Source organism: Typopeltis vanoorti, chromosome 17 (assembly GCF_054136105.1).
Source record: "Typopeltis vanoorti isolate ZY-2024b chromosome 17, IOZ_Tvanoo_1.0, whole genome shotgun sequence".
NCBI classification, from domain to species: domain Eukaryota; kingdom Metazoa; phylum Arthropoda; class Arachnida; order Uropygi; family Thelyphonidae; genus Typopeltis; species Typopeltis vanoorti.
In genome coordinates, this window is record NC_143565.1 from 68,526,081 (window position 1) to 68,550,872 (window position 24,792).

Genomic DNA, 24,792 nt, shown 5'->3' on the forward strand with positions numbered 1-24,792 from the left:
CTGCATAGATTACCTTAATGGTGGCTGTATGATGTGGAATTAATTAATAGAACATCCCTGTCTCATCAGCATTAAAAATATTATTCATCTTACATTCCTCAGTTATCCTTGTCATTTCACTATCATGCCATTTGTTAACTTGACATTGGCCATCTTTCTCTTCTGCACTGATTAATCCTGTCATTGTGCCTTTTTGTAATCATTTAAACTCTAGACAGTGTTCAGAGCATTGTCAAATTCTTTTGCACCTTTGCTTTTCTTCTTTCCAACATCATTTCTCCTCTCCCAAAAAAAAATTACAATCTTTCTTTTAATGTAAGTCATCACTATTTTTTGTTCTTTTTGTACTTTTTAAGGTTTTGGTGGCATTGAAGTTGACAAGGTTGTCCTTGTCCCACTGGGATATAGTTAGGAGAACTGAGTGCCGGTCACTGATCAGGGTAGACATTAAGGACTCTAATACTTGAGCACTACAAGGTTTGTTGAATGAAAAGGAGGAATGGAGTGTACTGTCAGCAAAAGCTATGAATAGGATTGGAAGTCTGTGAGAGCAGGTCATTTATATACAAGAGGAATTGAGTGAGCAAAAGAACAGAACCCTGGGATACTCCTGCATTGGTCAGGAAACCTGAGAAGAGTAAACCATCCACCATGCCACATAGGAAGAGAGAGTATGTGGAGTGGGTGAAAGAATAGAACCCTGGGGTACTCGTGCAGTGATGAGAGGAGAGTAAACCATCCACCATGACATGTAGTGAGCAACCAGTGAGAAAGTTGATGATTCAGTTGTAGATTGCAGACCATAGGATGGCAGTTTGTTAAGTAGGTCCTTGTGTCAAACCCAATGAAATGTCTAGGGCAACCACAGGAGTTTCTCCAAATTCCTCCATGGCTCAAATCTAGAGGCGGGTGGTGAAAGCAAGAAGAGCAGCTGTAAATCGTGAGCGGCAGACTCCATACTGCTGGTAACTGATTAGTTGGTATGACTCTAGGTGGTTCAAGAATTGGTTGTTGATGACCTTCTCCATAATTTTAGAGAGAGAGAAGAGAAGTGAGAGCAATTGATGGTAATTTGTTGGTTGACTTTTATCACCTTTCTTTGGGATGAGCTGGATGTGGACCTGCTTCCATTTTGTAGGTTAAATGCCAGTTAAATAGTATAGATTGGAGAGGTGATTAAAGGATAAGTGTTAGTTCTGGGTTACAATTTTTTAACACAGTAGGTGGGATACCAGGACCAGATGTCTTGTTTGTGTTCAGGTTATTGAGGATTCTTCAGATTTGTTTTTGTCGGGAAATTATAAGCAACATGAAGGGAGCTGTACTTGGTAATGTGGATGGAACTTTGCCCAGGTCATCAATGTAGGAATTTGAAGAGAAGAGTGATGCCAGTAAGTTGGCCTTGTCTTTGGGTGAGGTAACTGCAGTACCATCTGGATGTGAGAGTGGTGGAAACCTGGGTGGGTAGAAGTTGTGCCCAATAGCCTTGGCAAGGGACCAGAACGAACAACTGTCATTTGGTCAGGAGGCAAGTTTGCAGCATTTGGCCCTTTCAAAGTCCGACTTGGAGATGATTATATTACAATGGCTGTGAGCTACAGTGGGCAGAGTTTAGGTCTTGAGCCATTCGTAGGGATGATTTCTGTTATTCAATCTGAGTAAAGTAGATGTTTGGATCAGAAGAACTGAAGCAGTAGTCAAATGGGAAAGGAGGAATAGAAGTCATGGAGGTCCTCCCAGTTTGCACCCTTGTAGTGCCAAAGGACATGAGACTGTGAACTGATGGGTGAAGGTGGTTCTGTAGCAAAAGAGACTTGTATGAGGTTATTATTATTATTATTATTCAGGCCTCCATGGAGTCAAAAGACTCATTGTGGGAGGTCCCTCCTAGGAAACACAAAGTCTATCATACCACTCCTTAAATGCATTGACCGTTCTCGCTCTCACCATTCAATCAGGCAATGCATTCCATGGTTCAACCACCCTCCATGCAAAGAAACCACTCCTCACCCTCTTTCTCACAGTTTCCTTTCATAACTTCCAGGGATGGCCTGGCCCCTTGTCATGACTCCTTCGTGTTGTTCAACCAAGCAAAAGAATTCCCCAGTGTCAAATCTGTAACCACCTCTCAACAGTTTAAAAGTCTCAATCATATCACCCCCTCCTCCTAGGTTGTGATCCAAATTACCAATAGGCAAACCAACAATCACAGTGTACCTGGACCTTGTTAGGAAGAGGTCAAGTGTGTTGGCAAATTGGAGGGGGTTGTCAGGTATTCTGGTAGGAAGATTGATGATCTGAGATAGATCATTGCCGATGGCAAATACCTCAGCATCCCTTCCTGCTTGGTCACTGAAAATGGAGAAGGGGTGCAAATGTGAGTTGTGGACATTGAAGTCTCCAAGAAGGATGACCTCGTTATTGGAGTATTTAGACTATAGAAAGTCCAGCTTTAGAGAAAGAAATTTAAAGAGGTCAGAGTTCTTGATGGAGTTTGGAGAATAATAGAGAAAGTGTATGAAAAGGGCAGGTTGGTTTGGTAGACAAATTTTGAGCCAAAGTAGATCAGACAGTAGGGATTCAAGGATATGCAGTCTCTTGCATGGTATATCGGTTCTGATGAAAGCACAAATGACACCTTTGTGGCAGAAAGAGCTTGTAATGTGTAGCTTGGGGTTCTGGTGAACAGTGGCTGTTGAGGCTGCCAGTTGGGGTTCTGATAGGAATAGTACTTCTGGTTTAGATGACTGTAGATGGTGGTGCACATCATTTCATTTATATTGCTGTTTAAACCACAGATGTTGGTGAAGTGGATGTGAGGGTTTTTTTGTAAGAAGTAATGTTGGTGGATTGTTAGTTGGATTTTTGATTTTTTTTGTGGGTGGATTTTTTGTTTTTTTATGAGTGTTTTTGAGCAATTTTTTGTGAGGAAAAACAACTCCATATGTAGAGTAACACAAGATAATTTTAGTAAAATGGAAATGATACTTAAAATACAGAGAACTTCTGCATAATGGCAACAGTACTTTAAATCAGGGGTCGCCAAAGTTATTTGCCCGTCGACCCCTTCAAGAGTTTCTTGACTTTTTATCGACCCCCTATATTTTACTATTACATAATTATAATAGGACAAGCAAAAAAAGATACTTATGTGAGTTTTTAGATTGTTTATTTTATAGTTACAGTGTTTATTGTATGTATAATATAGTATATATTATTATATTACTATTACTACTACTATTACTATCGCTAGTAATATCACTGGTATTACTAGTGATATTAATAAACTACTGGTATTAATATCACTGGTATTACTACCAGTGCTGCTCAACTCCGTGAATGAATAACGATTGAATTATAATATGTATGTTGATGAATTTTAGAACATTAATGCTCACTTGATGTCGATGCGCAAAAATGAGACTGGGATCGAATACTTGTAAGTATCGGTAAATAAGAACCACGCACGTGGTGCAATCTCGCTCCCACTGCACCGGCCAGCAGGAACCACCAACATCTGTTTATTGGTAAATACATCATTTTGGCCTACTTGATTGGCCTCAGTAACTATTTTCATGACCTTACTCCATCTTACAGGTCCTATTCATGGACCTGTAAGATGGAGATACTGATCCCACGATTCACTCTTAATTGCATTGTCATTACCTCCATGTCTTTTGTCATGGAGGTAATCCAAGTTAACCAAATTAAATATTACCCATACAATGATGTCTTATATTTTTCTATCAGCCCCTGAGCCCGAATCGACCCCTAACAATGTCATATCGATCCCTTTGACGACCACTGCTTTAAATACTATTTTCTTTCCTACACCATGTCTGTTGATTTATTTTTCATTGTGCTGAGCTTTGAGTGACACCTAAACATTGTTCAGCAATGAACTATAACACCTTTTATGAATGTTAGTCAACTGAGTTTTAATTTTTTGTCCTACTAGTTTCACCAATTTTTGCTATCGGCATCTTCAGTGATACAATTGGTAAGCGATATGACGGTAACAGACTAGGTTTTAACTGACAGTTCTAATTCATACAAAATTAGTATTGTGTGAGACAATGCATGCGTCTCGGGAACATGATTTATTTGTTACAAGACATAATGTAATTGGCGTGAAAGTTCATTTCTTTGATGTTTAGTGATCTAATTAAAGTTTTCCAAATTTCCGGTAGGATTAGACCTTGATTCTTATTTAGGTTTCCTGTTGAACAGGCGACTATAGCATCCTCCTTGAAGGTTCTGGAATGGTAGTTCTCGTCTATATAGGGCATATGACTCTTATCCCACTCAATAAGATGGTTAGTAGAGGCAAAGTGGAAAGAAAGACCTGAAATGTCTTGTCTGTTGTTTCTAACATAGCCTATGTGCTCTTTCTGTCTCGTTTCGAAGCTTCTAAAGGTCTGACCAATGTAACTAACACCACAGGAGCAAGGTATATTATATACTCCAGAGTACTTGTAGAAAGGATGAGGGTCTTTCGGTGATCTTAAAAATTTCCGAATAGTATTGACTGGCTTGAATGCTACTCTAGAGTAGCACAAGTGCTACTTTCAATTACGTTCATCTACTACAATCAATTACATTCAATAATTACACACAATCAATTACATTTACCTACTACATTCAAGTGCTACTCTAGAGTAGCACTTGAATGCTACTCTAGAGAAGCACTCAAGCCGGTCAATGCTATTCGGAAATTTTTAAGATCACCGAAAGACCCTCATCCTTTCTACAAGTACTCTGGAGTATATAATATACCTTGCTCCTGTGGTGTTAGTTACATTGGTCAGACCTCTAGAAGCTTCGAAACGAGACAGAAAGAGCACATAGGCTATGTTAGAAACAACAGACAAGATATTTCAGGCCTTTCTTTCCACTTTGCCTCTACTAACCATCTTATTGAGTGGGATAAGAGTCATATGCCCTATATAGACGAGAACTACCATTCCAGAACCTTCAAGGAGGCTGCTATAGTCGCCTGTTCAACAGGAAACCTAAATAAGAATCAAGGTCTAATCCTACCGGAAATTTGGAAAACTTTAATTAGATCACTAAACATCAAAGAAATGAACTTTCATGCCAATTATATTATGTCTCATAACAAATAAATCATATTCCCGAGACACGCGCATTGTGTCGCACAATACTAATTTTGTATGAATTAGAACTGTCAGTTAAAACCTAGTCTGTTACCTTCATATCGCTTACCAATTGTATCCCTGAAGATGCCGATAGCAAAAATCGGTGAAACTAGTAGGAAAAAAATTAAAACTCACTTGACTAACATTTAATGCTAACGTTTCAATGCTAGAGGGATAGGTCAGGTTCAAGGTTTAGAGGTACAGGAGGAGAGTGTGTTTCAAATACTGGGTACTCTGGATGTCAGTAAAGCTGTGGGACTGGATGGTATTTCACCATGAGTTTTGAGAGAATGTGCTAGGGAACTGACAGTGCCTTTGACCTGGCCTTTCAATTAAAGTCTGGCTGCTGGAAAGGTGCCCAGGGAATGGAAGGAAGGTAAGATAGTGCCATTGCATAAGGGCGGTAGCAGACTGGAAGTGTCTAATTATAGGCCAGTTTGTGTGTCATCAGTAGTTAGTAAGATCTTGGAAAAAGTAGTGAATGACCGTATACAGCATTGGGCAGATGAGGGTAATGTTATCTGTGGGAGTCAACATGGATTTGTGAAGGGGTGTTCTTGTTTTAGCAATATGCTAGCCTTTTATGATAAAGTTACAAGAGCATTAGATGAGGGAAAGACATATACTGCCATTTTCTTAGACTTAGCAAAGGCATTTGACAGGGTGCCACATGATAAGCTGAGATTTAAGTTGCAGCACATGGGTCTGGATGTCAGATTGGTCAACTGGATTCAGGATTGGCTGTCCAATAGATATCAGAGAGTTGTGTATTGTGGGGCATTTTCAAGGAAGTAGAGGGTTACAAGTGGGGTCCCACAGGGCTCAGTACTGGGACCTATATTGTTTAACCTTTATATTAATGACATTTATCGTGGATTGCAATGGGATATTCAGTTGTTTGCAGATGATGCGAAGCTGGGAAGGGTTATTAGTAATAGTGCAGATGTGATAGTCCTGCAAGAGTATTTGAATAAGCTAGATAGATGGGCAAATGAATGGGGATGTCGGTTTAATGCAGCAAAATGTAAGGTCTTGAGGTTTGGGACACATCGATGGGATACTGCATACACTATGGGAGGAGTTATACTGCAGGAAGTTGAGGAGACAAGAGATCTGGGGTTGATGATTGATAGAAACCTGAATTTAGGGTACATATTGCAAAGGTAACAAAGAGGATTGCTGCAATAATGAGAAGGACACTGACCTGCAGAGATAAAACAGTTATCATTCCGTTGTATAAGACCCTGATCAGACCACACTTGGACTATTGTTCTCAGATTTGGTCCCCAGGATTTGAAGGGGATAAATTAACTGTGGAAAAGGGGATAGCAAAGATGGTTTCAGGACTGTACAATGATAGTTATGAGGATCGGCTGAGGGAATGTGGACTGCAGAGTTTGGTGGATAGAAGAAGGAGAGGTGATATGATTGAGACTTTTAAATGTTGAGAGGTGGTTACAGGGTTGACACTGGGGAGTTCTTTCACTTGGTTGAACAGCAGGAAGGAGTGATGGCAAGAGGCCATCCCTGGAAGTTACGAAAGGAAACTGTGAGCAAGAGGGTGAGGAGTGGTTTCTTTGCATGGAGGGTGGTTGAACCATGGAATGCATTGCCTGATTGAGTGATGAGATCGAGAACGGTGAATGCATTTAAGGAGTGGTATGATAGACTTTGTGTTTCTTAGGGGGGGGGGAACCTCCCCTCGATGAGTCTTGATAGACTTTGTGTTTCTTAGGAAGGACCTCCCGTGATGAGTCTTTTGACTCCATGGAGGCCTGAATAATAATAATAATATTCATAAAAAGTGTTATAGTTTATTATACAAGTAGTCAAGAAAAGAAAATCACATTGTTTAGCAATGCTTTCAAGCCTTAAATTAGCTAATTTAGGCAAAACCCTGTATCTATCTATCTACAAGAAAGATACATTTAATGAATGCTTTTTTGTGCAGCAGTGCAATTAATTTTATTTTTACCATTGTTGTATTGAAATTTTGATTTCATTATAAAGAGATCTGTTTTTTTATTAAGTAAGTTCTTTCTAACCCTCCCCCCCAAAGAAACGATTGTTTTTTTTGGAGGGGGGGGGGGCAAAAAACGTTTGTTATTCTGAAATTTTTTTTTCTTCTTTCTCATCCATTAGATGATGGGTTGTGTCTCCTATAAAATCGTTACCATACGGCTCTATCTCTTGCCATTTCTGTCATCTCTCTGAAGCTCAATAATTTTAGAATTGCAGAATTCATAACAATCTTTTACCTATATTGTTTTAGACTCTGCAAATCATACTCTCTTTAAACTGTTCTTATACTCACATTTCATAGTATTAAGTTAAGGGGATAATAAATCCCTCACCATTTTAAAGCTGGATACGAAACTCGGAGATTGAAATCTATGAGTTTCATTTCCTCTTGGCTCTTTATCGTAGTAATCTCATAGTATTATTAGAATTTTAATTCTCTTAGTACAATCTTCCACATTTTCTCTTAGAAATATAGGAGACAAACTTGTGTGCAGTTGTCCAGATGCAGCCTGATCAGTGTTTTGTACAAGGCATAGTTACTTTCTTATCCTGACTTGTCAGTAGTCTTCTCAGTATGGTGACATATTTAACTGATCTTCACAACTGTTCAATTCATATTTTTAATTTAATTTCTTTGGTGATCAAAATATTTAAGATATTATATAAAAATGCTTATTCCTGGACTTTTGCTAAGGCTTTTGACAAGGTATCACATGGAACTCTGTTACATAAATTGGAGCTACTGGGATTGGATATGAAGCTGTTGATGTAGATAATAGAGTGGCTGATGAGCACGCGTCAAAGGGTAATATATGAGAGAATTCCGGAGAAGACAGGTGACTAGTGGTGTACGGCAGGGCCCTGCACTTGGTCTGCTGCTACAGAATATGTACATCAGTGATATAGGAAACAGTTTAAGAGAAAATATATAGTTGATTTCCAAAGAATAGGAAGAGCAATAGTTAACAAAAATGATATAGAGATCCTGCAGAATGACTTAAAAGGCTAGCAGTGTAGGCAAAGGATAATGGCCGCCAGTTTAATGTGGCAAAGTGATGTGAATACACATTGAGCAGTAGAGATCACAAGCTGTATACTACATTGATAAAAATGGATTACCAGAAATTGATGAGGCCAGGGATTTGATTGTGATTGACCAAGAACAGCTTATAAGATTACTTGGATGTTGAAGAATACACTGACAAGCAGAGATAGTCACATTTTGATTATTGTGCACATATCCGGTCACCTGATTTTATTGGAGATGGTGGACAGGATTGAGAGAAAATTGAACTAAGATTGTGACAGGTTTGGAGAATACTCCCTATGAAGACCGAAAGGTCTTAGGGTTACAAAAACTAGTTGACAGGCAGAAACAAGAAGGAATATGATAAAAATATATAAATTATTTGAAAGGCTTTTATAGGATTGACACAGAAAACTTTCGTTATATGGCAGGAAGTGACAGACCTGAGGGTCATCCCTGGAAATTGTGTAAGAGTATTTTTAGCGAAGGTATTTTTGTTATCAAGGAGTCGTAAACATTTATCTAGGTAGGGAGATTTAGAAAAAAGTTTAAGAACCTCTGCAAAAGAATACTATATTATCATGCAGTTAATCAGTATCCATGCATTACTATTACCTGTGGAATTCTTTCCAATCAACTGGATGCAATTTAGCATGTGATTTGCAAATCATGTTGTGAATTAATATTCTCCAATTGGGACAAATTATAAATAACAATCATTATTTGTAAATAAAAAAAAATAAAAAAAAAAAAATAAAAAAGTTATATGTCCTCACAGAAATATGGGCATTTAATTAATATGTTATGTGATCTTACTGTTTTGATATATTGCTTTATGATATTATATGATTTTTCTTTAGGATGGGTTGTTGGGTCATTAGACTTATTAGGAAATCCTGCAGGATTTGCTCGCGCTGTTGGAAGTGGAGTAACAGATTTTATACTTTTTCCGTATCATGGGTTCTTACATGGTCCTCGAGCCTTTGTAAAAGGAATATCCCATGGTGCTGCTTCGTTGATGAAACAAGTGTCATCAGGTAAAGTTGTATTTTATATTTATCATAATTTTTTCTTTAGAATGAACAGACTTTATTTTTGAATTATTCTAATTCTGATGGATTTTGGTCTTTCTGAAGCTTCAGCCCAAATCAGATAAATAATTTTTAAAAAAAATTTCAAATATTTCTCTAAACATTTTATAGCAGCTCCAAATTTCCTGTCTTAAAAATTTAAAAAAAAAAATTCTTGATTAAAGATTTCTGAAGCTGTTATATCTTATTTGAGAATGATATGTGAACTGAGTAGAAATGCCCAAGTAGAAAAAAGCTCCTTCAAAAAATTCGAGAAATTAAGAAGTTTTTAACTGTTACTGAATTGCATGTTTTCAGGCAGAGGTTGTAGTTTTTTTCACAGAATACAGCTAACTCTCGTATAATGTGGTACTTATACAATGCGGTCTACAAATTGTAGTAACCCTTGTTCAACACGGTCTACAAATTGCAGTAACCCTTTATCTTTTCATATATATTTCACCATGCAACTTAAAAATCAAATTTTATCTTCGTTAAATTTATGTCTGCACGTATCGTGCATGTAGTTAAAAGTAGTGAATTTATATTAGAGGAAATACCCTTTAGCACACATGTACGTCAATTGTTTACCGTATAAAGTGTATATTGTTGAAAATTGTCTTCATTTTTTGCCAGGAAAATGCATTAAAAATCATAAGTGTGTTAATCTCAAGCTGAGCACTTTATTTTCTAGTGAGTTACATACAATATGTAATACTTTTTAGTAAAAATTTTATTTTTATAGTATTGCCACTTAGAGGGCTTTTGTGATATGGTTGAAAATGAAATTAGTGAATTAATTGAAGGGGAAATAAAATAAAATTAGGAGGAACTGGTACAATTAATAGATGACGTCGAACCAAATGGCAGGGAAAGTTCTGCCAAAGATTCTGATTGTGGTGAATCCGTTAAAGAATTCAATTTAAAGAAATTAGCAGAAGGATTGGACTTGGCAAGAAAGTTAGGACGTTATTTGACAAATAATGATCCCTCAATGGATCACTCCAAACAATTCACGAGATAATTGGATATTTGTTTAGCTCCATATTATGAACTTAATAAAAAATTGCAGCATAGTGGTAAGCAAGGTCTTATTACTGACTTCTTCATAACTAAACCAGCCAAAGTATGCAATGAAAATTATACAAATGATGTGCAAGAGATTTCAAGTGATGACAACATCCGGCCACTTGTAAATAAAGAACATCTACAAAATGTTCGTTTTGAAGACAGTGATGACGATTAAAGTATGCACTTTATTTTATTTTGCCTAAAATATTTATACATTATGTGCAATAAAGTTTACATATAATTTGTATTTTTATAAGTTTATACTGTGTATTTTGTTTCATAGAGTATATGTTTCTTAAAACTTACATGAATTACCTGAATTAAATAAAAATATATTTTTGTTGGATATATCATTGTTATTTATATAATTAAAAAAAAAACGATTTTGGAACATAACCCTACTTTTTCTATGTGATCTGAGTCTCACATGACGCGATTTATGTAATGCGGGATTTCTGTGGAACATAAGGAATTGAACAACATAGATACGAATATAAATTAAATTACACTTTAATAAATATTTCCGATATTTCTGGAACGTTGCGTTGCCATTTTCAAAAGGAACTTACAAAATAAAAGGCACGTGCACATAGGCACTACAACACAGTAAGTGAGAATGAAGAGATGAAGCTATTATTCTCCTAAAAGTCCTCACGGTGCCCTCTAGTGGGCTAAGTAGGTGTTCTTGGCCATTGGGCTGTAGGTCTGCTGATGTAAGCCTCCCAAATTTGGGGACGTTGCACACAACCAAATTTGTTGAGGTTTGGAGAGTTTCTTAGGGCACCGTATTCTGTGGCGTGTATCCAGAGCATGGTCTGCAAGACCACAATGGCTGTACTTGTGAAAACGGATGTAGTCCTTGTGTTCAGAAATTCTCATATTTGCTGTCCTGCCTGTTTGGCCAAAGTAAGACAGTTTACATCTGCAAGGGACCTGGTATACACCAGGTAGATCTAGGGGAAATGGTTGGTCTTTGGTGGAGTGGATAAGGGATGCCAATTTTCTGTAAGGCCTGTAACAGGAGGTCAAGTCATGTTTTTTTTAAATTTTGGTAATTTTTTCTGAGGTGCCTCAGATGTAGGGAATGGTGATGGATTTAGAGTAATCTTTCTTGTGGAAGGGGGGAGGGGGGGCTGTGGTCTGTAGGTTTTAATATTTTTTGGATTTTTTGGGGGGAAGGGGGGGTAGCCATTGGCTGAGAAAGTGTTGAGGATGTGATTTAGTTTGGTGTTTAGGGCCATGTCGTTAGAACAGATTAGTTTAGCCCTGTTGTATAGTGTTTTCACCACTCCATATTGTTGTGAGGAGAGGTGGTGGGATTGTTGGTGAATGTATCTACCTGTATGGGTGGGTTTTCTATAGACTGAGAAAACCAAGGTTTCCATCAGGTTGGCGGGTGACTAGTGTGTCTAGGAAAGGGAGGCTGTTGTTTTCCTCTTTTTCCAGGGTGAACTTGATTCTGGGGTGTTCATTCTGGTCTTGCAGACCATGCTCTGGATACACACCACAGAATACGGTGGAAGAAAACTACAGTAATCCACCGTAGCAAATACAAATTCGAAAGACTATTTATGGAATCAGGCTCAGTCCTAAGAAACTCTCCAAACCTCAACAAATTTGGTTGTATGCGACTGCCCCAAATTTGGGAGGCTTACAATCAGCAGACCTTCAGCCCAACGGCCAAGAACACCTACTTAGCCTGCTAGAGGGCATCATCATCAGGAGAATAATAGCTTCATCTCTTCATTCTCAGTTACTGTGTTGTAGTGCCTATGTGACGTTGCTGAAATATCGGAAATATTTATTAAAGTGTAATTTAATTTATATTCGTATCTACATTGTTCATTTCTTTAAGTAATTTAAGGAAATTTAAATAACCAATGTATAAGCCTGTCTACGAGAATCAACATCATCCACGGAGATACGATCGCACGGAAGGCCCGCCAATATGGTAAAATGAAGTTGAAGCTGTCTAGACAATTAAATCGTCTAACTTTCCTGAAACGCTGCTGGGATAATAAGTAATCCCGAACTGTGTAAAATTCAACAAACCGTTTTGTTTCACAAAAAGCTCTCCGTATATATAACCGTGCTAGCTACGCGTTGCTTCGCTAACAAATCACTGCCACGTGGTTTCTTTTAGCGGAAATTAACGAAGCTATTCGTGCCTTCGAAGATGAGCTTTCGTGCCCTTTAAATCACGAACTTTGGTCTATTTTACATGACATCTCGTGTACCTCTGCAGACAAAGAATTTGAAAAAATACAAGGTCAATAGATGAAAAAATTTGAAAAATTAAAAAAGAGCTCTATCGTCAATCCAAAACTTGCTACCAACATCGTAATCAACCTTTCTTCAGTCAGCCTGAAGCACTCAACACACTTTCATGTGGCCACAACTTCGCCATTGCTCCCAGAAAGATACCTAGTGAGGATATTATGATCCAGATCGAACGAGGAATCTGCCGCCTTCCACATCAAATCGCCAACAGTGTAAGACTGGATGTAGCTTGTGTCCTCTCCAAAGCAAGACCACCAAAAACCAACATATCCAACAAGAAATATAAAGCTCTACAGGAAATGAGGACTAATAAAGAACTAGTTATCACCAAAGTGGATAAGGGAAATGCAACTGTAGTACTTAACCAAAAGGACTACACAGGTAAGCTTAATGCTCTTCTATTAGATCGGGCTACTTACCTCCCTATCGAACACAATCCCACCAACTCACAAATTAGAAAACTTCACAGGCTCCTTAAGAAAGTCACTTCTTGGCCTGTAGAAGTTACCAACAGATTAAAGCCATTTAACTCTGGGGTGCTTAAGGGTCAAAGCTGTATAACTGAGAGGAGACCTCCACATAGCCTTTAAAGGAATGTGGAGAACCGACCAGGGCTTATGACCTAATGTCCAATCCTCACCTTTTTGTGGTGCACCCTGTTGGGTATCTACTTGGATACTGAATGAACGAGGATGGGCTGGCAATTTGGGATTTAGCCGACCAAATTGTATTCTTATTGGTTAAACCAAAATAACAAATGATGGTACAACATGACAAAATTTCATGCTGGCTGGGGCGTCGCCCGGTTAAACAAGGCCCCCGTTGTTTTCGCCAGGGAACCAGGGCAAACAGCGAAAAGTCAGCTACTGGAACAAATCTGAAAACAAACCCCAACTCAATATCACCAGAGTTAAAGATCGGTACTATCAACGTAAGAAGCCTGAATGGCAAAGAAATGGAGCCAGCTGAGGAATTAGATAAGTACCAGATCGACATAATAGGGGTGACTGAAACAAAAAAGACCAAAACTGGTGAGATCTCTCTGAGCAATAAATACAAAATGTTATATTCAGGCAATGACAATCAAGTAAAAGAAGGAGTAGCCATAGTATTCAACACAAAATACGAGGCTAATCTTCTTGAATGGCAGTCAGTCTCAAGTAGAGTAATGTGGGCAAATATGAGAATGGGGAACTGGACAATGAGACTTATTTGTGCCTATGGTCCCACAGAAGGTTCTACTAAGGTAGAAGTGGAGGAATTTTTTGAGGTTTTAGAAAAAGCAACTGACACAATGAAAAAGGAAAATTTGGTCCTTGTTGGGGATCTAAATAGCAGAGTAGGAAATGATTGTGAGACATACAAAAATATTTTGGGAAAATTTGGAGAAAAGAGCAAAGCTAATAATAATGGCAAATATCTGTTGGATTTCTGCTCAGGACATGGACTGGTTATTACTAACACCATGTTCCAACATAAAAATGTGCACAAATTCACATGGAGAGAAGAGGCTAGGAATAACAAAAGTCTCATTGACTATGTTATTGTTGATAGTGATATTTTCTCCCTGGTGCAGGACACCAGAGTGTACAGAGGATTTGAAATTGAAAGTGATGACTATTTAGTCTTGAGCAGGATAAAATTGAATTTCATATTGAAAAGAATAACGTGTAAGAAAGTTTTAAAGCGAATAAAAGTTGAACAGCTCGTGAACAGATGGCATCAACGGCAATATCATATTAAAAACGAGGATATTAGGAAAGAACTTGACATTGTCAGCATCCAGGAATGCGTTAGCAGAGCTAATCTCAGCTGGTATGGTCATCTAAACAGAATGGGTGAGGAAAGATTAGCAAAACAAGTGTTCTCTGCCAGGTTGGCAGCAAAACGACCCAGAGGAAGACCAAGATATAGGTGGATTGATACGGTACAAAGTGCCTTAGACAATAGAAATATAAGATCTGATAATGTTGGAGTCTTGACAAGTAACAGACTGATTTGGAGGAAAATTGTAGATAGGAAGTTAGTAATGATATAATTTTTTCATATAGTACTATCATATCCTGTACACCCCCTTTTGGGTACATGGCAGGAATTTGATGATGATGATGATGAACTCTATATCCCCCCCCCCGTATTTATTGACTCCCAAAAATACATAGAGAAAATGTGCCATTATGTCCCATAGTGGATGGCATTGATTCCCCACATACTAATTAGCTAAACATTTGGCCAAAAAGCCTACACACTATACTGGCAACACACCATCACACATAAATAACTCAGCCCACGTCAAAGCCAGCATAGAAAACCTTACACTCCAACATACTGACATAATGGTCAGATTTGACATCCTCCTCCTTATTCACAAATGTCCCACTCAAGGAAACTTTAGAGCTAATCCAATCTAAATTTTCTCCCGATATCTCAGCCCTATTTCAGTTCACAATGAACTCAGGCTATTTCGTTTGGCAGGGAAAATTCTACAAACAAATAGAGGGGGAACAGCCATGGGTTCACCACTCTCCCCACCCTTGGCCAATTTCTTTATGGAGACCTTTGAAGAAAAACCCTTAGCCACTGCCCCACAAAAACCAAGCATATGGCTTCGCTACATTGATCATGTGTTCGCTATTCGGCTATATGGCTCTGAAACACTCCCCTCCTTCTTAACACACTTAAACAACCAGCACCCCAGAATCAAGTTCACCCTGGAAAAAGAGGAAAACAATGGCCTCCCTTTCCTAGACACACTAGTCACCCACCAGCCTGATGGAGCCTTGGTTTTCTCAGTCTATAGAAAACCCACCCATACAGGTAGATACATTTACCAACAATCCTACCCCCCCCTCACAACAATATGGAGTGGTGAAAACACTATACAACAGAGCTAAACTAATCTGTTCTAATGACATGGCCCTAAACACTGAACTAAATCACGTCCTCAACACTTTCTCAGCCAATGGCTACCTGCCTCCCCCCCCCAAAAAAAAATCCAAAAAATATTAAAACCTACAGACCATAGCCTCCCTCCCTCCCCCCTCCACAACAAGGATTACTCTAAATCCATCACTATTCCCTACATCCGAGGCACCTCGGAAAAAATTATCAAAGTTTTAAAAAAAACATGACCTGACCTCCTGTTACAGGCTTTACAGAAAATTGGCATCCCTTATCTGTTCCACCAAAGACCAACCACTTCCCCTAGATCTACCTGGTGTATACTAGGTCCCTTGCAGTTGTAAACTGTCTTACTTTCGCCAAACAGGCAGGACAGCAAATATGAGAATTTCTGAACACAAGGACTACGCCTGTTTTCACAAGTACAGCCATTCTGGTCTTGCAGACCATGCTCTGGATACACTCCACAGAATACGGTGGAAGAAAGATACAGTAATACACCCACCGTAGCAAATACAAATTCGAAAGACTATTTATGGAATCAGCCTCAGCTCTAAGAAACTCTCCAAACCTCAACAAATTTGGTTGTATGCAATGTCCCCAAATTTGGGAGGCTTACATCAGCAGACCTTCAGCCCAACGGCCAAGAACACCTACTTTGCCTGCTAGAGGGCACCATCAGGACTTTTAGGAGAATAATAGCTTCATCTCTTCATTCTCAGTTACTGTGTTGTAGTGCCTACGTGCATGTGAATTTTTTTTGTAAGTTCCTTTTGAAAATGGCAACATGATGTTGCCGAAATATTGGAAATATTTATTAAAGTGCAATTTAATTTATATTCATATCTACGTTGTTCTTCAATTCCTTAAGTAATTTAATAATGTGGAACATAACATCCGCATTATACGAAGGTTACCTGTACTCAATTTCAACACAAAAACAAACTGATCTCTAAAAGCATTATACCAACAAATGCAAAATTAGAAAGCTTATCACCTTCCTGTTTTTGTACTTATTGGTCATATTTCCTGATTGTTGTGGACAGTAAGCCACTCTCGAAACAAAATACAATGAATACCATTTTTTTTTTCAGTTTCTTCATAGTCATAGTTATATTATCATCACTCCAGTCACTATTTCTAAAAATCTAATTAATCTACTGTTCACATTTTTCTTCTTCACATATTTTTTCATACCATTTCCATGTCCTTAAACATATGTTATTTATTTATTTCCTTGAATGAAGAATACTTCCGTAGTGTAATTTACTAGAAATAGTGCATATACGATGACTGCATATCTTTTACCAAACCCCCCCCCCTCTATCTCAGACACCTGTTAATGGTTCTATGTGGATATGGAAATGTGTGGATGTGGATATAAGAAACAGATGGAGAATATACTTTGAATGGCTTTTGAATGAAGAAAATGCAATGACTCAGAGAGAAGTTGGGGAGCCTTATGAGGGGGATGGTGCAGAACATTAGTAGAGTGAAAGTGGAGGAAGCCATAAAGAGCATGAAGAATGGAAAATCGGTGGGCCCTGCCAGGATCCCAGTGGACGCATGGAAGACACTGGGGAAGAGGGAATTGACCTGCTGTGGGACCTGTTAATAAAAGTTTGTCAACAGGAAAATATACCCGAGTAATGGAGGGAAAGTACTCTTGTCCCCATCTACAAGAGTAAAGGGGATGCACAAGACTGTGACAATTACAGAGGAATAAAGTTGTTGTCCCACACAATGAAAATCCTAGAAAGGGTTCTTGATGGAAGACTGAGGAAGGAGGTGGAGATTGCAAAGGAGCAATGTGGCTTCATGCCTGGTATATCAACGACAGATGCTATCTTTGGGTTATGGCCGATGATGGAAAAATTTCGAGAGAAGCAACGGGAATTACATCTGGTATTTATTGATGAGAAGAAGGTACCGGAGAAATATGTCATGCTGGTGCAGGAGATGTACAGAAATGTGAAGACAAGAGTTTGGACCTGCCTGGGAGAGACAGAAAGTTTTTCAGTCACAGTTGACTTGCATCAAGGGTCAGCATTAAGTCTGTTCCTGTTTAATATTGTGATGGAGGAGGTGAGAGAAGACGTTCCTTGGACTATGTTATATGCAGATGACATCATGCTGTGTGCAGAATCAAGAGAAGAAGTGGCAGCTAAACTGGAAAGTTAGAGGGAAAGTACTGGAAGAGAGAGGTATGAGACTGAGCAGAAGTAAGACAGAGTATATGTGTTGCAAAGGTGATGGCGGCCAGGAGACAGATCTGGAAGGAAATGTCATCAGGAAGATCAGTGACTTTAGATACTTAGGTTCAACAATGAAAGAAGATGGTGAGGCTGAGAAGAAAGTGAGATGCAGGATACAAGCAGAATGGAGGAACTGGAGAGGGATGGCTGGCGTGCTATGCAATCAGAGGGTGTCGATCAATCTAAAAGGTAAAATCTACAGGACAATAGTGAGACCAGCTATGACGTATGCTATGGAAAGAAACTGTGGCCCTGAGGAAAAATAACGTCAGTAGGATGGAGGTAGCGGAGATGAGAATGCTTAGGTGGATGTGTGGTGTGACCAGAAAGGATCATATGAGAAATGACCATGTAAGGGGAATGGTGAAAGTTACAAACTTGGGAGCAAAGATACAGGAGGCAAGGTTGAGATGGCTTGGTCATGTGATGAGGAGTGAGGACGAGTATGTGGGAAGAAAGGTCATGCAGATGGATGTGCAGGGGAGGAGGGAGGGAGGACAAGTATGTGGGAAGAAAGGTCATGCAGATGGATGTGCAGGGGAGGAGGAAGCACGGGCAGCCAAAGTAGAGATGGAGGGAGATGGTGGAGAAGGACTTGAGGATGAAGAACTTAAATGTGATTACATCCCAAGACAGGAGGTTGTGGAGGAGACTCGCTACAAACAGTGACCCTACTTAAGTGGGACTGATGGAATATCAGCACATGTGATAAAAATGTTCAGCTGAACTGGCTTTTCCTTTGACCAGGCTGTTTAACATGAGTCTCAGAACAGGGAAGATTCCCCAGGAATGGAAAGAATTTGTGGTAATTCCATTGCACAAGGGTGGTTCAAAGACCAATGTATCCGATTATCGACCAATTATTATCTCAGGAGTGGTGGTGAAGATTTGGGAAATTAGGGCTCACATTCAGAAATGGGCTGACAATGAATCTCTACTTTACAATGAGCAACATTGGTTTACTAAGGGAAGGACATGTTTTAGCAACTTGATCACATTCTATAACAAAGTTACCATTGAGCTAGACAAGGGGAATGGATACAACATGATACTTTTGGATTTTGCTAAGGCTTTTGACAGAATTCAGCATGATAGACTGTTGCATAAATTGGAGAATATGGGTTTGGATTATAGAATATTAGCGTGGATAGAGGATGGATGACTGACAGATATCAAAAAGTGGCATATGGGGTATGTGAGTCTGCAAGATTTAAGGTAACCAATGGTGTACCACAAGGATCAGTGCTTGTGCACTGATCCTTGTGGTACACCATTGGTTGTGCACTGTTATTCAATCTGTACATTAATGATATTGGGAAGGATTTGACAAGCAACATACAGCTATTTGCTGCTGATGATGCAAAGATAGGTAGGGTAATCAGGAATGCTGCTGATATGCAGTACTTGCAGAATGATTTGAATAGACTGAAATTGTACACATGGGAAAGTGGGTGTCAGTTCAATGTCAGTAAATGTAAAGTCATTCAGTCCGGCATGATTAGATATCCAGTGTCGTATTACATTGGTGGGTACAGGATACAAGATACAACAGGTGGTGCCACTAGTTTCTTCTATTTTCGAAAAGTTCAGTTTCTTTTTGGACAAAGGTGTGTATATATCAACTTTATATCAATTGTACTATACCAATCTTGCATGTCTCTCACTTGTAGAATTTAGTTTTATTTATTTATTTATTTATTTTTAACTGTCATTTACACTAAGGATGATCTATAGGTTTTACATAAAAATATTTAGTTATGCACACTAAATATTTTTGTGTGAGAAAAAACAATGTATTTATGAAATACATTGTTTTTTCTATGTCACATTTTTTTTCTATGTCACAAGTGCCTCTTAAAATGTAATTATATATTTAGTATACATCCTGTATTGTAATTGTTTAATCTTACAGGTGCTTTAAATTCTGTAACGAACCTTGCAAGCAGTGTGTCTCGTAATATGGATCGTCTGTCTATGGATGATGATCACTGGGAACGACAAGAAGAGTTGCGCCATAAACAACCAGAAGGCATTAGCAGTGGAATAATGCAAGGACTTACAGGATTTGGGATAAGTTTATTAGGTAATTATTAGTAGTCATTGATATAAAGCGATGTCAAGCATTTATGTTATGGAGCACCCTTAGATCAGAATGTGTCTTTTGACTGCAACTTTTTTTTATTAAAAAAGTTGCAGTCATTTTATTATTTTTATTTTGACTGCTATTTTTTAAATTAAAAACTAAATTAAAAAAGAAATTTTATGAAGTGATCATATATATTGCATACCTTTATTGTACTTTTGGCAATAATGCTCTTTGAAGTGGAGATTGCAAACAGTGACGAGCCAAGTATGATATTAGTAATAGGTAAAATATTGAGCTGAAGCTTCATTGATTTTTAAAATTTAAATCTGAGATGAATAAAGGAGTTAAAATCATAAAAATAATAGGATATTATTAAAAAGAAAAGAATAAAATTGGTAATGAATGATGTGATATCATTAGTATATATTAGTAATCATAAAAATAATAGGATATTATTAAAAAGAAAAGAATAAAATTGGTAATGAATGATGTGATATTATTAGTATAAACACTTCAAAACTTGTAACATTTAAAAATGAAAAATATTAAAAGTAATATCCATACCCCAACCAAACCACAAAAGCCTCAACTACGGAAATAGCAGCCATATATCACACATATAAAAAGTAATCATTCTAAATGAAACAAAGTTAAGAATATCAAAAACCATTGAAATAAAAACTCATTGCAACTCTGTCAATGTACACTGACCCCATTATATCTGAGGTTTAGCAGCTCCCCAACAACACAGAACTTTCAACAAATCATAATGTCCCAATGACATTGATACAGCCTACATAATATATGCCATGAAATTTTATTCTGATGAGGGCTGTATGAAACAACCTTACTCCAACCCATAAATGGATTTCATCTTCGTCATTTATTTTTATATTTTTATGTTTTACTTTCAAGGCTTTACATTCTTTTTTTATCCTTGACTGTTTTTATGCTCTAGTTTTTTTTATCTTTTAATATTTTTCATTTTTTAATTTGACTAGTTTTATGGTATTTTTACTAATGATATCTCATCATTCATTATCAAATTTATTCTCATCTTTTAATAGTATCTTATTATTTTTACTCTTTTAGCTCCTTTATTCATATCACTTTTAAATTTTTAAAATGAATGGAATAGAACTCTATCTATATTACCTATCACTAATATCAGTGGTTCCAAACTGTGCACTGCAGTGCCCCAGGGTGCTGCAAAATATTCCAATATTTTCACTGAAATGACACTTAACCGTTGGTTTTAGAATTGGACTATCGATGTGTTGATGTGATGATAGGAAGGACATCTAATAAACACTGTACTAGTTTGATTCCAAGCTTTGAAAAGATGTGCAGTGAACAACAGGCTAACCCGTCCCACTAATTATGATTTATTTTTTCAACGATTTGATTGTTCAAAATATGTAGTTATTTGTTAGGTCGGTTAAGTTAAAAAAAATAAATGAAACATGCATTTGAAATTCACATAAATTGTTTGTGAATTTCAAATGCATGTTTCATTTATTTTTTTTTTTAACTTAACCAACCTAACCACACCAACTACAACTGTTAGGCAGGCCTATGTTCTGACTTGTGGCTCTGTGGAAAAATCTTGATACACTAAGGGCAGCATGAACCGAAAAAGTTTGAGAACCACTGACTAATATCACATTTAGTTCATCACTATTTGCAGTCTCCATTTCAAATATTATTATTGTCACAGTAGCTCTCTTCACATATCTGGTAGTAACTTGAGATTTTCTTAACATTTGGTATCATTCATATTTCTATACAAACTCTGTAACTTAAAAGTTTTTGAAATAATCTGGGTGAACATGCCTAGAAAGAAAGTGACATCATTTAAAAATATAGCCATCATAGAAAGTCCATGGTTTTATTCTAAACAACATTAAAAAAAATAAAAACTCCAAGCCCAATCTCTCAAATTTCAAACTTTAAACACTTAAGGTCTTTAATACATTTATGTAATTTACAAGATCTCAGTTATCCCAATAACCATATATCCACAATGTATCCACTTCACATGATCTGTCAGATGATATTCATGACTAGTTATTTTATTACTAATAGTATTTAAAAAAAACGAAAAAAACAGCTGTTAAAAGTTTTCAGGTCTTTTTCAAAACTTAATGTTGTTCTGTAATAAATTTAGTTTAATCCTTTATCCAAGTGTGAGCAAACAAAGTTTGTGCCTGAAAATATCTTCAGGACTGAATATGGTGTTGTCCTACCTTACCGGGGTAAGGTAGTACAACACCAGGCAACTCGTAGCAAAGGTGGACCAAGCTAACAACACTCCTATCCCAGTATTTCCCATAATGCAAACACACATCTCCTTGCAGATATGTATCATGTTATGCATTAAAGGATTGGCCACTATCCAGACTAGTTTCGACCTTTATTGAGGTCTCTTCAGTGGCAGCCAGGCCCAGAGGTGGGGATACCAGGCAGAAGCAATAGCAAGGTCATCCTTACCTATAGGAGTTGCCAAAAGGTGTGCCACCTTTTTTTTTTTTTTTTTATGTGGTTCATTTAGTATACTCTACTAATGATGGATCCAGATGATAAGAGAGAGAAGATAGGGATGACAATTTCCTCTTCTCCAAAACAATGACAATAAAAATAAAATATACATGTTATAAGAAGGAATACGTTGGATTTATCTGGCCATATACAGTAAATGAAATTGTTTGAACTTCATTTAATTAATTGTCATTTAATTTAAATTAAATGAAACCAACTAGTTTTGTCTCATATAGTTGTGGCTTCTTTTGGGTTATGATTAGGATGAACAAAAAATCATAAACTACAAGGGTAGTCTGAAAAGTTCTTAGCTTAACAATGAAAAAACGAATTTATAATTTCAAAATTATTTTTATTTTTCAACATAATCTCCCTTAAGAATAATACATTTATTTCAGTGATACTCCAACACTATTATCCCATCTGATCAGCAAGGAAGCGTTTTAGTTTTGGGAAGAGATAGAAGTCAGAGGGAGCCAAATCTGGGGAATAGCGTGGATGTTCCAACAATTCATAGTGAAGATCCCTTAATTTTCCCAAAACACCTTTGTGGGCAGGTGCATTGTTCTGATGAAAGATGATTTTTTTTCTTCTGCAAACCAGGTCTTTTCTCACAAATTATTTTGCCTAATCTGGTTAAAAGATCGGAATAATATTCCCCAGTTATTGTTTTATCCTTTTCAAGATAATTAATAAGTAAAATGCTTTTAGCATCCCAAAACACTGATGCCACGACCTTTCCTGCTGATGGAACTGACTTTGTATTTTTTGGCACTGAACAACTGGCTTTTGTCCACTGTTTTGACTGCTGTTTGGATTCTGGTGTGGATTGGTGAATCCAAGTCTCATCCATAGTAATAAATTGACACACAAAATTAGTTTTATTCTTGTTAAAATGCTCCAAGCACTGTTCAAAGATTTTCATTGAGTGCATCTGCTGTGAGCAAGCGCAGCATCCATCTTGCATAAAGCTTTTTCATATTCAATTCTTCATCCAAAATATATCCTACATGTTCTTTTGAAATGCCTATAGTCTCAGCAATTTCACGCGCTTTGACTCGCCGGTCATCCAATACCACATGCACTTGATCAATGATTTCTGGTGGTGTTACAGTTTTTGGACATCCTTCACATGGATCATCAAGGCTGGTACGGCCACGTTTAAATACAGAAGCCCATTTCTTAATTGTTGAAAACGAAGGAGAAGAGTGCCCATAAACTTTTATGAACTTCGAATGAATTTCTTTTGGTGTTAAACCTTCTTTTACAAAGAATTTTATAACTGCACAATACTCAATTTTATCCATTTCAAGGGATACAGACAGCTGTATAAAACAAACTACTTGATAAAATGACTTGCAATTTCATAGGGATGCTTATGACAGATGTACCAACTTAGAAAATAAATCTTGCCAATAGTGTTGCCATCTGTGGTCTAGGCTGAGAACTTTTCAGACCACCCTTGTATACTTTGCAACATTGAACTGTTAACCTCAATTACTTACCTGTTTGGCTAGCACATACAGGGTGTTCGGGATAAATTTGACAGTTTCGTAAGGAAAAAGAAAATCTTCTTTGTATCTATTAAATTTAATGAATTGACAAAAAAACATTACAGGCAGAGTTAATTACAATACTATCAACAAGATTTACTCAAAATAACCACCATTAGCATCGATCACAGCTTCAATTCTGCTTCGGAACCTCGAACAAGCTGATGCTACAGTCTCCCTGGGAAGGGCCGCAAAAACTGTTTTCATTTTATCCATTAACTGGGCTTTTGTATTACTGGAAGTGCGATTGGTGTCTTTTTCAACTGCGCCCCATACAAAATAATCCATGGGGTTAAGGTCTGGGGAGTTTGGAGGCCAAACATTTGGACTGGTGAAGTCGTAGAAATTTTCAGACAACCATTTTTGACTTTTCCCAGAGGTGTGGCAAGGGGCCGAATCCTGCTGCCATACATACGGCCTACCATTGTTATCCAGGGCTTGACTACAGTTAGCAACTCCACGAACAAAGCCCGAATTCCAATGCCAGGGTTCTTCAACACCTGTTCCTGCAGATTTGCGAGGAATTCTGCTGTACGAACGCAATCAGATCGTCTGCTAGGGATCTTTCTTCTTGCTACATCCTCGTAGTCACCATTGCAAGTCTCTAGTTCATGCCTGATTGTTTTTACTGTATTCAGGGAGCATTGGGCAGCAGTCGTAATATCCTTATTTTGATGGCGGGCACGAATCATCATGATACAAGTTATTCTCTTCCATGATTCAGGTGGGTTCCAGCTATCCATCCTTTCTGACATCTTGTATATGAATGAAGAAGGGTCCAAACTTTTAAATGAAGAGAAGTGTGTGTTAATACATGTAACTTACGGAAA

At 37.6% G+C, this 24,792-nt stretch overlaps 1 protein-coding gene across 1 annotated transcript in view; it reads left to right on the forward strand.

Annotated features, from left to right (window-relative positions):
* Vps13B (vacuolar protein sorting 13B) overlaps positions 1 to 24,792 on the forward strand; it is a 1,316,993-nt gene that overhangs the window by 1,194,074 nt on the left and 98,127 nt on the right. Inside the window, exons 45-46 of the mRNA XM_090406926.1 lie at positions 9,069 to 9,245; positions 19,698 to 19,868. Coding sequence (XP_090263052.1) covers positions 9,069 to 9,245; positions 19,698 to 19,868 — 348 coding nt within the window. The remainder of the gene's footprint in view (positions 1 to 9,068; positions 9,246 to 19,697; positions 19,869 to 24,792) is intronic.